Source organism: Anneissia japonica, unplaced genomic scaffold, assembly GCF_011630105.1.
Source record: "Anneissia japonica isolate Jap-2015-1 unplaced genomic scaffold, ASM1163010v1 scaffold287871_len1641731_cov197, whole genome shotgun sequence".
NCBI classification, from domain to species: domain Eukaryota; kingdom Metazoa; phylum Echinodermata; class Crinoidea; order Comatulida; family Comatulidae; genus Anneissia; species Anneissia japonica.
The window spans coordinates 1204113-1219300 of record NW_022712275.1 but is presented as its reverse complement, the minus strand read 5'-3'; the positions used below and the strand labels follow the sequence as shown (position 1 = coordinate 1219300).

The window sequence follows — 15188 nt, the reverse complement described above, 5'->3', positions numbered from 1 at the left end:
AATGCTATCCAGATGGTGTTTGCTTCGGGAGAATTTAATAGCAATGTTTGGCCTACCATTATTGTTGTTATAAATTTTTATTATTATCGTTTTGTCACGTTCACACTTGCAACTCGGGGTAAACACGTCAGAGTGTTCGCAGCCAGTGGTTTGACAGTCAGCGCAAAAGATGGTGATTGAAAAGAGAAATTCCTGTAAGGAAGCACGATATGTGCGACCACAACACCAAAGGACCTGAAAAATTGATTTGCTTGCATTCGCAGTCCTGGATTAACTAGCAATGCTTTCTGATTGCCAATTTCTTCACATAGAAAAGGTCATGTCTGAAGAAGGGTCATGTCTGGTGGCTCAACCCTGGCTAGCCACCTTGATACACCCCATGTAAGTTCACACTCTGAAATGTGTGACATGACTTGCACCTAATTCAAGTACAAAAACATTACCTTAATAACATTTTTTTCGCATTGCCACAACACCATCGTCGTTGTGGTTTACACAGAGGATTACGGAGGTGTTGTGATAATATTAAAAGCTACTGAGAAAATTTCTTCATTGAGTATCAAAGTAACATTTTTTACACTTTGGTTTACAATATGCTATGAGTCATATACTAACCTGTAAGCTGCTGTTATTAATATTTGTAATTTTTTTTCGCCTTAATTGTTTCTTAGTAACCTGCAAACTCTTATTATTATTTGTGTTTTTATATTCACCTCAATTGTTTCTCGTTTTCCAGAGAGAACTGTTTATGGAATAAGTTGCAAGATCTAGAAATTGACTCAAGTGAATTTGAAATCCTCTTCAGTAAGAAAGTGTTAACAAAAAAGAAGGCATTATCAGAGACCTATGAGACAAAACGAAAGACAAAGAAAGTAAGTTAATCTCCTACTGTTATTTGCTTTTGTGAGAATATTCTTATCTTATGAGTCTATAAAAATTATTGCAGCGTTTGACATTCAGGCGTTAAATTCTGAGGTCAAGGGTTTGAACCTCTGTGGAGCATTTTGCTTGTGTTTGTGACCAAGGCCTATACCTCCTACATTTGTCTCTCTCCATCCAAAAGTATAATTGCGTCCTGGTAGGATGACGCGGCATTGAATGTATTAGTTTGTGCACAATGTAAGGAATTGGAGAATGTTGCCGGGAAAATCCGGGAACTGATAATGAGAATCAAATTTTTGAATAATTTTAAAATGGGGTTAAAGGTGGCAAAAAGGGTGGTTACACCCCTTTTTCAACAGGCTTCCGGAGCCTGGCTTTTAAGAGCACGATTCAGGAAGAGCAGGGGGTTGTTTCCCAGTGTACTGCCCAATTCACTATAATGGGGACCCCACAGGAACTGAGTCTTCAGACTTTCTTTCGTTAGCTCATATTGGTGTATTTTAAACCGAAGAAACAATTCAGTTCTAACTTATTAATATTCCAGCCAGTCAAAATAAGGTTGTTGTTTTTGTCTAATTTTTAATTGTAAAGTAGTGACTCAAATACAGTTACTTGTTACTTGTTTTGTTAGCTGTCCTCTGTCTTGAGGATATCAGGCAATCATTGATTAGTTGGCATATACACTGCTTTTTAAGTATATGAAATAAAGCATTCTAAATTCATCATTGAATTTTATTGGCCATGTTTATTAGCTCAGCAATGTATCTTTTAATCAATAATAATTCCTTTTGTGTATTTATACATCATAATATTGAATTTCATCGCTCTTTTAATGTTTACCTTTTTATGTAACAAAATCAGCTTTGCAATTCTGTATAATGTGGATACAAGCTCATAAAAATCACTTTATTATTAAATATTTATTGTATTATATTGATTTCTTTGTATATAGCTAAAACTTAATTGTTATTATTTCCAGGTTGCTAAGTTACTAGAGAGTAAGCGTTCCCAAGCAGTAGGCATTCTGATGTCCAGCTTACATGTAGAGATGTCAGACATTGAGGGCGCTGTTTTGAACCTTGACACCTCGGTGCTAGATCTAGAAAACCTTGAAGCTCTCTATGAGATTGTTAGTACAGTATTACTTGTCAATTTTATTATTATTTTGTGTTGTTTAAAAATATTAGGACTATACTTCAGTTTGCTGTTAGGAATCTTGTCTCGTTGTGTTTGTGTCATTGATTTTTTTATTTTTTTAATTGTATTGAGAAAAATAAAGGAAATAAGAAAAAAGGGAAATAAAATAACTATTACATAAATACAAAGAATCATTCCCATCCTAGTAGGATAAAAATAGTACAATAAAAATATTAGTAAATGTATTTAAGAACCAAAGTACTGTTTTTCCTAGTTTGCTTTGTTATGAGTTTAGTTTTGAAAAGCAGGTCCCTGGATGTTATTATAATAATAGGCTATACATTAAAAAAGTGTGGGATGGCTTGTTTTCGAAAGTCTTTTTGTATTCCTCAAGTTTATTTTTACAAAGCAACCCATAATTCATAGTTTTTAGTTCATAATTGCTTACTTACATTAGCCTAAACTAATACAGCTAGCTAAAAAAATATGGAATTATTAATATTTTTGTTTAATTTAACCATCTCATATGTGCTATGTATTTTAAGTACAAAGTTGGGAATAAAAAAAAAAAATTATCTGTATTTTTACAAATTATTATTTTTTTTTAATAATTAAAAAAAATATTTGTCATTGCAGAGACCTCAAGCAGATGAACTACAACTAATTCAGAAACATTGCAAGAAAAAACCTGATGTATCCTTAGATAAACCAGAACAGTAAGTTAAAAGATTATAAAACAAGTTTCCTTTCTTAATTTGTTCTCATCTAATAAAGACTTACCCTTACAATATGGAAGTGATACTCTGGGCCCTGACGGCTGCACAGGTTCAAGGCCATCAGTGGACGAGATGTCAACATTTTTTGTAACCTTTTTATCTATTTTTTCCTTGTGTCTGTGTCTCTACAAAGATGTAAATACCACATTGTGGCTTCAGTGTGGTAAAGTGCCAAAGCATTGTCCACTTGTTTTCAACCTAGTGTCCTATAGGGACCCAAAGCCTCATGGTTCTTTCCATGGCTTAGGGAGTGAACATGACAGGACTTGAGCCTTGTGTTTAGGATTGGAAGGAAATCATTTCAACCACCCAGCTACTGCTTTATGCTTCACATAGAATATTCCCTTAGAATTACATGGCAGTCCATTTACAGTTGTACTACAATGGTGTATTTTCTTTGTGAGAAGATAAGTAAAGTTTATTGCAATATATCCAAAAATATGCCCTCCAAAATAGAGGATAAGCTGATGGTGTTGTTTATATTTAATGTTTTGGTGATCTTTACACATAGAGGGCGCCATGATCCAAAGCTCTTTGATTCAATTATTCTTCTTTTTTTTTGTGTAACTATTTAGATAACTTTATTTGGTTTTTGATTTTTCTTCTCAGATTTTTATATGAACTATCGCAAATTCCATGTTTTGAGGACCGTGTCTACTGCCTTACATTTCAAGAGATATTCAAAGACAGTTTGCAAGATATAGCATCAAGGGTTAGAAATTTAAATGAAATAGCAACGGTATGTTTCATCTTTGTCTTATTTATTTATAAATTCACATCAAACATTAGAATATATTGGTGTTCATCATATTCAAAGAACCAAATAATAATATTCAATTGTTTAACACAAAGCTAACTCTCTTACTATAGACCACCCAAAATTATATTCGCTGTGTCATTATCATTACTGCTGTTATTGTTTTCTATTATTTTTATTGTTTTATTATTATTACTATTGTTATTTTATTTTATATATATTTATATTATCTCTTCAAGCTTACTAATGTTTTTGGTTTTTTTGTGCTTGAATTTACAGGTGCTCTTGAAAAGTTCAGAGATAGAGAACATTTTTGGAATAATTTTGACATTTGGAAATTATATGAATGGAGGTAAATTTAGAACAGTGTGTATTATGTAATTTGCAAATTACACTTCCCTAAGGCATAACTTAGCCAAGAAATACTCATAAGTAGCTTCATGTCCCTTCTTCCCTTACCCCTAGCTAGCTATTTATTAGAACTGTTGCAAGTCTATTTGTGAACTAATAATTATTTTGTACTGTACTGTTGCATAATACACAAATATTTGAAGAAAAAGAATAATAAAAAGGATAATAATAATAATATAGGACTTTATACCATGCCTTTTGCCAAAGGAACACAAGGAACTGGCAATGGATCGATGGATTTATTTGGTATAGAAACCAAGGTTAACCCACGAAAGTCTGAAGAAGACTTATTTCCAATAAGGTACTTGTGATGGTGATTGGGCAGTACACCGGGAGACAATCCCCTACTCTTTTCCGAAGTGTGTACTGCATTCTTTAACATGCACATGGATCACAGATTAAACATCTCATCGGAAAGACAGTGCGCTGTTGTAACTTGCATTTCAGCCGACCACCTGGAATACAAGGAGAGCAGCGATGGGAATTGAATCGGGATCTCCATGGTTCAGCACACACACACAGTGGCTACTGCCAGTTTAGCCGACTGAGCTAAGCTGCAATGTAAATATTTCCCTTGGTCGTTGGATCCATAGCAAACTGGTACAAAATGCAACCTAGTTGTACTTACAGTGCAATGCATCACAGACCAACATGACAGACAAAAGTCTAATAGACAATTGGATACAGCATCCAAACACCTTCCATTAATTTAAATCAGAGTTTATTAATATAATTTTTGCACTATAAGCATTGAATGACAACATTTAAATATAAAGATCATGTTAGCAATATTGATACTTATTCACCTAGAACCAGTCTGTTCATTGCCCTTATCTTCAACTGTAAAAAAAACTAATGATGAAAAACATCATCAGGTTCTAAGAATGATATTGTAATAACGCTGTCTGAGTGGTATCATGAACTTGTATATTTCAGAGTTATTATATCATTATTGATATATTAACTCTGAAATATATCAATAATGATATATTAAATCTGAAATATATCATTATTGATGTATTTCAGAGTTAATATATCATTATTGATATATTTCAGAGTTAATATATCATTATTGAAGCTAACTTTTATAATTTAGAACCGTGAAACCACTTGGATACCACTGATTGAAAGTCTTGAAAACAATCTGTAATAGTGGTTTGGAGTATTGCTTTCAAATTTATTTATTTATTCTTTCTTTTTACTGGATTGCATCTTCAGTAATGTAGTACTGCTTTCCAGTTAAGTAAAAGTACAGTAAAGTAAAAAGTAGTAAAAGTTAAAGTAAACAAAGGAATTAAATAAAAGTCAAAAATGTACAAAGGTAAAAATCCTAACTAAATTAATTACATTTGAATCAATAGAGATGGAATTTTTGAATTCATTAATATTTTTTCGGTTGCAGTTTTTCTAATTTGAGCAGAAAAAAAAATTTTGAATTAATTTTTTTAATTTTTTTTATAGGAAACAGAACCAGAGGACAGGCAGATGGGTTTGGTTTGGAAATATTACCAAAGTTAAAAGATGTTAAAAGCTCAGTAAGTTGGTCCCACTTAAGGCAAATTCATACTTGTCAGTTACAATTAAGTAAAGATATATACAGTTGAACAATTTATTCACATATAGCATCAATCTGAGTGGTTAAGGTTTGCTTGCATTGTACCTTGGATTGCTACCATAGCAGGATGGTTATTTATTTTTATTTATTTATTACCATTTTTACAGAGGGTGACCTATGCAGTTTCTGCAGAAACTGATCATTAAGGGCCGCAATAAAACAAACATACAATAAAACATGTAAAATATTATATATTCAAAAGACAGATAAAAGTTAAGAGGCTAAAGGCCAACTCAGACAGCGTCGGCCGACGCAGCCCGACGGCTTAAGACTGTCCCCGACGATAAATCGGGTCGGGCTGTGTCGGCCGACGCTGTCTGAGTTGGCCTTAACACTATTAACAATGTATTAAAACTTGTTAAAATAAAATATACAAATTTACTATTAATATATTGCTTCAGTTTAAGTTTAAAAGAATATAAATGTTCAGGTTAGGTGGATAGTTATCAAGGATATGTTTGTACCATGTATAATTGTACCATGGAAGGCTGTACTATGGATGGTTATACCATGGAATGTGTACCATTGATGGTTGTACTATGGAATGTTCTACCATGGATGGTTGTACCATGGAATGTTATACCATGGAATGTTGTACTAAGGGTGGTTGTACCATGGAATGTTATACTAAGAGTGGTTGTACTGTGAAATGTTGTACCATGGATGGTTGTACCATGGATAGTTATATCATTGAATATTTTACCATGGATGGTTGTACCATGGATAGTTATATCATTGAATATTTTACCATGGATGGTTGTACCATGGAAGGCTATACAATGGACAGTTGACTAATGTTTTTACTATTATTGGCTGTTATCAAAGATAGTATGTAAGTGGTTGTTACCTCTTATCTCTAATGTTGATTCTATGAATTGTGTGATACTGTGCATATTACAATTTCCTTACATAGCTCCCTCTATTGAAATTTCATTACAAAAAATAAAGCACATGCCACAATATATTATTATATATATATGTGATGTCAATTAAATAAAATAACGAGAAATTACAACAAGATTTATTCTATTATACCGATATTTCAATAACCTTTCCATAGATGCTTCAATCAGCTTGAAATCAAGCATTTATATAGGAAAAAGTCAATGAATCAGCGAAAACTGAATTAGACATTAAAAGCTTACTAGGTCTTAATATAATAATTTTTTGTTTTTTGAGTGTTTTCCAAATTTTACCACAGGAAATATATCTTTAAATAAAAACATCACAGACCATATTTTTCTAATAAGGTATTACAAAATAATAAAAATAGATTAAAACATACATGGAAGCAAATATATGTTTAAATATATATCTTATATTTTGCATTTTGATAAATTGATACAGGTACAGTATTTAATGAATTCCCAATTTTACGAACGTAAAATCAAGGTGATGACGTCATAAAAAGGGAAGTGGGGAAAAAAAAAAAAAATCCGCTCGAGTTGTAATTGTTATTACCATGCATGCAACACAACATACCATACTATACAGGTAATTCTCAAGTGAAGGAGGCCCTCTAACCGGCCTCTTCAAATTCAGTGTTTAGTATGGCTTCACCCATGTACATGCAACAAATGTTACTTCTCTTTTAATCATCGCTTTCAACTTTAAAAGTCAACATAGTGCTTGATTGTTTTTATTGAATGATCAATATATATACTAAACAAGTATCTATGGAGGTTTTGTTGGAGTAAAATCCACAATCTAGGTATTTAAGAAGATAATAAAAAACAAAACTAATTTGTGTAGGGCCTAGAGTGGGATCAGAATCCTTAGAAACTGCCTACTGTAGGCCTAGGCCCCCTCAGACCTAGCTGCGTAGGCCTGTGAGCCTATTCCAGGCCTAGTTTATGCCACTGTAAGTAGTACCAGTGCAAATATATAGGAATTTGGGTCAACCCTGATTTTACGAATACCCACAATTAGGAACGGCTCTGGGCCCATGCCGTACGTAATTGAGGGGTTCTACTATATATGTATTTTCACAAAAATATTAAAGAACAATATTTCCAACTGATGTATACTTTAGATGTTAATGAAGGTGATAGTAACGAGAAGGCTTAACAATATGCGCTGTATAATATATTATTATATTATTAAAAACAATAACAATGAAAAGGAAATTGTTGGTGATAGGAGGATGTTATAGAAACAGTTGGACAACTTAAGTTATAGTTTTTTTTTAACACTTTAAAATGAATTTATATAGCACCAAAAAATTCTCCACATAGTGTAGTTATATATTATACCTGAATATGTATTTATGGATAGCAGTCCTCTTATTAATCTGTACCATTATGTAGCTATTGCTTTGTTGGCCTAACTCCAGCTTGGCTAAGCCTGTTGACAAGCGCATACTGTTTTTAATCAACACCTTCATTTATACAGGTAAAATGAAACCACTTCCATAATGAGTTATTAGGAATAGATACGACAATGAAAATACTTTAAAAAATTGAAATAGTATACAGAAAGGCCTATGCCTGCCCTATATATAACTTTTAAATGTAGAAAATGTACAAATGTCAAATTCAATCTATTTATCTATCAATCTTATGTATTAGGATTTAGAATAGGAAAGGAGAATTTTTATATTTTATTTATATTTAATAATATTTATTTTTATATATTTTTAAAAATAAAGATCATCAAAGAGGGCAAAAGAAAAAAAAACCTTTTATTTTCTTATTTAGCAAAATGTCTTGTGTTTATTTTCATCCAAGCTATGTTAGAATAATCCGTTCAATTTAACTGATGGTCAAAAACATAGTACAATATTTTCTAGTGCTAAATAAAAGAAGACAATTAAGCTACCAACGAATGACAATGTAAGATTGTTAAGTTTCATTTATATTCTTTTATGACCTTCCAAGATGACATTAAGTATTTTAACCTGCTTTTGATTTTTCCCACATGACAATAATGTACAAGTCACGTTCCTTTCAATGTTACTAATCGCTGATAATTTCTTTGTATTCTCGTTTTCTTTCTAGGATGACCAAGCAACATTATTACATTATATCGTTGCCTATTATATAAAGAAGTTTGATGAAGTAAGTGATTTGTTGTTATTTTTTATAAATTTTGTTTGCAAATTTGAGCTCTGGTCATGAGGGATGCACAATTGAAAGAATGCTAGAATGCTATTTTTTGATGATGATAATAATAATAATAATAAATATTATTATTATAATAATAATAAAACTTATATAGCATATGAAAATAATATGGTGAAATACTATGGTGGTGAAAAGGTAGGAAGAAAATATAAAGATGGAAAAAACTTACTTCCACATGTGTTAAAATAACTTGATTAAAAATTGAAAAATAATAATATGAACAAAATGTGGTGAAAAGGAGCTGGAAGTAATATATGGCAGAAAAAAAGTAAAAGAAAATTATTAGATTATAAATGATATAGTAATATGGTGATTGAAGTAGAACCAGTCTTGAACCAGTGTTGACATTTCTGGGGAGGGTGAGAAGGGTACATGGTTCAACTGTTTTCAATATCAGATTTATGAAGTGAGGATTGAGGTAGAAGTTTCCAATTTAAATGGACTGAAATAATGTCACTGAAGTTTTCTAATTAAATACATAGATGTTTTGTAAATAATTAAAGAGGCACAGTGCACTCACTCAAATAAAATTGTTATGGTGACCTCACCATAACAATTGACTGTCTTTATACTGTGGGATAATTATAAAAAAAAGGTAAGTTTGAGGCTCCTCATGGGTGAATGAGGTCCTTTTGAGGCCCCACTAGAGTAAGATCTTACAAAGTTGAGGCTTTACAAGATTGAGACCCTATAAGGATGAGGCTATGCATCATTGAAACCTAGAAGGCTGAGGACCTAAAAGGTTGACCCTTTAAATGTGAAGACCTACAAGTGTGATGACCCACAAGTGTGATTTCTCCACGATGGGGAAACTCTCAAAATATTAAAGCCTTGCTTAATCTTCCCCTAAATTGTACCCTCTCAATTAGGTCCTTCTACTGACCTTATAGATCTGTATCTCGCTCTATTTTTTAGCAATCTCATTATGCCACAAGTTTGCTCCTTTTAAATTCTGTGTAATCTGTAGGAATTTGAACCATTTCGACTGGCACCATTTCCCTCATTTTTAAACTGGGCTGAAATTTACGTGGGCAGAATAATTTCAAAATTCCTCTATCAGCTTATTCAGAATTCAATCAAGGAATTATAAAAATTTAAAAAAAATAGTGCAAAGTAACAGAAGGTGCTGTTTAACACTGATCTCGTACAGAATACCATGTGTGTATTTCAGTATTTCAGTATTTATTAGAACTCACTTTCAGAACATTGGCACACACCTGTAATACAATAATACAATCCAGTAACAATTATACAAAGAACAAAAATTAAAATGAAAAAAACAAAAAAAAAACCAAAACAAAAAACAAACAAAAAACAAAGAAAGATTATTAAAAGACCAGAAAAAATCAGGTAAATTATGAACTGATTGGGTTAAATTTTACATTATATATTGAAATCATTTAAAAAGTTTAAATATAGTTTATATGTGTGAATTTGTATGTTTTGCCAAAATTAGACTTTACTCCAGACTTATTAGATTGACTCGGCTCCAGGCTATTTTAGTATGTCTCCATTATTATTAGGTTGTTGATACTCATTTATTTCGATAAATGCAAACTGTTGCTTCTGAAATTAATGGTATTTTTAGAAATTCACATATGTATGTCCCTATTTCCAGAGATATTATGAAATACTGGCCTATAAAATCCTCTTTGATATCGTTATGAATTTGATTGAAGTCCTTATTGAATTGTAGTTAGTAAAATATAGTAGAATAGTTTGTTATTGCTAGGAATTTGGGCTGGATTTCATGATGACCTGCAGAAGACATAGTGCAACGCTGCCACCTTCTGATAACTGATTTGACCAGTACACCAGGAGACATATCCTCTGCTTTTTTGCAGGGCAGTGTTATTCATGCTTAGAAAAAATGTTATGCCCATGACAATTTTCCTCATGTAATGATACTAAAATGTTATCTGTACATTATATAGCCCAAAAGTGGTTGTCAGGAAGAAAAAAAATCTTTCCTAAAAGTGCCTTCAGGAAGAATGCATGGTGCCTTTGACCACTGATCACACAGTATAGTTAGGAAACAGGAAACGTCAACAAAAAACACTATATCAAAGAATCCTTCCCTAAACAAAAAATATGGAAACAAATTGTGGTAAGGTGCAACATATGTTTGTTTAGGAGAGCAATAACATAAGTGTTTCTTTTTGAAAGACAGTATGCTATCACCAGAATTATACAGGGAGAGCAGCTTGATGAAATAGAATCGGCGATATGCGGATATTACCACAAATTTTAATCAACTGCATTAAATGCCGTTTCCAGTACTGTCACCATCCTGCTAGGCCCGTAGTGAGGTTAACAAAGGAGGGACTGACACACTCACACCGTAGGCTATGAGCCTTGAATACTCAATCATGTTGGATTAATTGTACTTTAATCATTTTTTTTTGCAATGTCTTAAGGCTTTGTCTTTAATATATTGTTTTTTTTTTTCCATAGTAAAGCCTCTGTGGTAACCATCAATCAACCCCATTCAGAGTTAATTTCTTAAAATAAATTTTATTCATGAAAAAAATGTCCTTCAAAGAGGGGATAAGAATAGCACTTTTGTGGTGAATATATATTACGTAATTTTTAAAAGTATTATGAAAATACAGAATATTGATATATAATCTTTTCATTATTATTATTTGATTATATTATGTTTTTTACTATAATTATTACTTGTTTTTAATTACTATTAACTGTTATCATAAAAATTAATATATTCACAGTTACATATAAACAGTGCCATCATATGTCAGGAGTCAAGTTTATCAACATTTAATAGTTGATACTTTTTTCCTTATGTGTATAAGAGTGTCCTCATACCAAGTGTAATTTTGAAGTGACTCATTGGTAATTAGCTATGTTACACTGTGTGTATATATGGAGAGTACCTCATACAGTACAGTATATCTAAAATCAGTTAATGAAACTAATTTAGCTTGTGTGTATATATGAAGAGTACCCTCAGATGTCAAGGATCACATAAAAATAGGTTAATTGATATTTTATTAAAAGTTATTTTATTTTGTGTGTATATATGAATAGCGCCCTCGTATATATCAAGAATCATTAATTGATATGCAATTGATACTGTTTATCCTGTGTGTGTATTTGCATTATCCATATGACTTGAACTTGCTAGGCCTCGGGCTATTGTTTGTTGTACTAATACATGAAGCATGAGGAAATCAAAGGGACTGCTATATCATGCTGTGACATTGTCTCCTCGAGATTAATGACTAGGATATTGCGGTCACATGTCCGTCAGATACCACATGCTACCGTTGAAATTTTCATCCTCTAAGATTAACTCCTCATCCACACATACTAGCTTTTTGCATCACTGACGTTCGCATACTTCAAAGCAGCCTAGCCCCGATCATGTCCACACCCTGTGGTCACATCTCTCACCAAATATGGCCTGGACACCTAAAGAGGACTAATTTACAGACGCATTTCATTTGCAGCTTAAGCCTAGCCCATGAGGCTCGATGTCTCCACAGGGATTTTGTGCTGTAGCAATGGAATTAAAAGACTCATTGCTAGACATCGAGGCTTACTGTTGTTATATCAAGCAATTCCTCTCACAAACACCCACCATAAATATCATCAGTTAGCCTGTCGCTAAAAACAGATGAAAAGTTGGAACATCAAAGGGGAGTTAATCCCATTATTTCCTGTTTTCTCGCAAGACAAGGCAGTTAGTTTGCAGAATCAGGTTAACTAATATACACGTTGGAAGGCTTCTGTCATTCTTTTGCCAATATTTCATCCAACAGACGATACATTTCAACAATTCTATAAACCGGGCTCTCAAGATGTTTTTGCTACATCTCAACACAGTTGCTTTTAATTACCTCGTTAACTATTTTTATATCAATTTCACTGTTGCAAACTTTCACTTGATAAGGTCAAAGTTTAATTAAATTACTTAGAGTAATCTAGAAATATATACAAAGCCTCTTAATTTCAAGAGATATGTTTCTAAATTATAAGTAGGGGAAGTTGTGGATTAGTGATTGAGTGCTTTCCTTTATTTTTCTGGGGTTTAGGCTCAATTCATGTAAATTCCAGGATTCATTAACAACTCTATTACTGACTCCCTTCATAGTGTATATTCAGTGACTAAATATACATATTATATTTGACCACTCATTCACTTCTAAATTTTAGCCTTTATATGTTGGGTTTGTTCATTCATGAATCTTTATATATATAATATTTAGGTAATCTATTTTCATATAGAGAATGGTTAGATATAATAATAATAATAATAATAATAATAATAATAATAATAATAATAATAATAATAATAATAAAAAAATAAATAAAAATAATAAAATAATAATAATTTAGATAATTTACTTTTAATTTATGTTTTCTATTTGTCATTTAATTAATACCTGGAGAGTTCCATGACTGTGGAGTTCTTTTAAATTTTCAGAAGACAAATGATATAATTTTTTCATTTTATTTTTTGATTTGAAGTCCCGTACTGAAAAGAATTTAGAATTTACAAGCTAAAAGGAATATATTATGTATACAAATGATATAATAAAATGTATATATTCCATTTTTTAAAGGCCTGTAAACTGAAAAGAACTGAGAAGTTTAGAAACTAAAAAGAATATATTTGTATATAATTGATTAGTACCTTCAAATTAAAGATGAATTTTATTGGCTAAACTGGATTTGACAGATGAGGTTGTTGGTATCCCCAAAGCTACCCTTCAGGCAACTTTTATAACTAATGGGTGGAAATGTATGAAATAATCAACAAATTTGAACAGTGGAAAATAAAATACTCTGTTTTTCCAAGCTGAGTCAAATGTCAACAATATGCAATATACCCTGTGATTTAAGGGAGTTTTTTATGGTGAATTTATGTAGTTTTCTCTGAGGGCGTGTGTTTGCCTCATCTTCTACACATTTAGTAACACCTTCGTCATCGTCAGAAAGCACAGATAATGAAGGATTATAGGCAGTAGTAGTACCCCAAAGCTAACATTAAAATAATGGTAGAACAAAGAAATGATGCATTTGCGTTGTCAGTGGTTGTGAATTTAAATATATACACTAGAAAGTGATTTTAACATTGTTGATATTTCATAATAAATGTTTTAAATGTATAGTAAATGTGTAATCTGTTATTTATCATTTTACATATTTTTTTTATATTGTCATGTTTTTAAAGTATAATAACCTCTTAATATGTTTATTTTTTCATCCACTTATTTTTGGAATGACCTTCCAGAGAATATAAAAAAATTACCCTAAGTTGAAATGTTCCATAAAAAACACATTTATTTATTTATTATTGTAGGATAGGCTTGCTAAACGCCATTTTCACTGTCCCATCGAGCCCCTAACCTTTCGGGCTTTAAAGTGCTGAAGAATGGAGCAGTATAAATGAATTTTCTGCTTTTTTTCCGTTAGTCTTTGTTAGTTTTCCTTATGGAATTAAGATGACTTACTTTTCTTTTGGTTCATGTAAAGCATATAAAGGCAAACTTATTGTATATAAGACTTACATTATTGTACTAAAACCTGCCTTTAGGTGGAAATAGACAATGGAGAAATTAGAGAACAATTGAAAAAACGATGTTAAGGGGAAAATAACACAAAAGATAATTCCCCTTCAAGTCCGATTTAGCGAAATTATTATTATTATTATTATTATTATTATTATTAATACTATTATTATTAATATTGTTTATTAGTATCAGTAGTAGTATTGTTTATTATTATCAGTATTATTATTGTTTTGTAACATTCTGATATTAACTTGTTTTTGTGATATTACAGTATTTAACTTTATTAATATCTTAAAAGCTAAATTTACCCTCGGTCTTTAGAATCCATGAATTATAAATACATTTCAGCATTTTTTTTTTGTATATTTCATTTTTTCTGGGTCTTGATATTTAGATTCAATTTCTCAGACACATTAAATTGAAATCAAATTTTTTTTTGGAACAGACATAATGTCACTTAAATGATTGTTTTTTTTAAAAACTTCTTTTTACATCAAATTGTCATGAGTACTTTAAGTAGATAAATAGAATATGATCTATAATAGGTGACCATTGATGAAGGTAGAAAAGATAAATATTTTAGTTCAAAAATATGATTGAAAAATAAGTATATTAAAACTGGATAGTGATATTTTACTCGGTTTGTTCATTCGTTCATGGGAAGAGTTACGAAGATGTTAATGGAGCTTTCTTTTGTGAATAATCGCAAATATTGGACCATCAATGTTTATATGACCAAGTGAAAAATATGATGTTTCTTATTCCTGCCCACTGACTTTTTCTGGCAATTACTTTTTTATACAACTTTAAATATAATTTTTATTTTTCTTTATCGTTTGTTAAAGGAAAATTTTTTTGATGTCACTAACATTTTTCTTTAAGATATTCATTTCTTGAATCAAATACGACTAAAAATGATAATTTTATATTTCTCATACTGGCCTACTTATA

At 31.2% G+C, this 15188-nt stretch overlaps 1 protein-coding gene across 1 annotated transcript in view; it reads left to right on the top strand.

Annotated features, from left to right (window-relative positions):
• Nucleotides 1-736: 736 nt before the first annotated feature.
• Nucleotides 737-15188, top strand: part of LOC117107780 (formin-like) — a gene marked incomplete at its 5' end in the record, with an annotated part of 40297 nt that continues 25845 nt past the window's right edge. Inside the window, 7 exon segments of the mRNA XM_033249552.1 lie at nt 737-872; nt 1862-2011; nt 2656-2735; nt 3405-3534; nt 3832-3904; nt 5425-5498; nt 8575-8634. Of these exon segments, the coding sequence (XP_033105443.1) occupies nt 737-872; nt 1862-2011; nt 2656-2735; nt 3405-3534; nt 3832-3904; nt 5425-5498; nt 8575-8634 (703 nt within the window).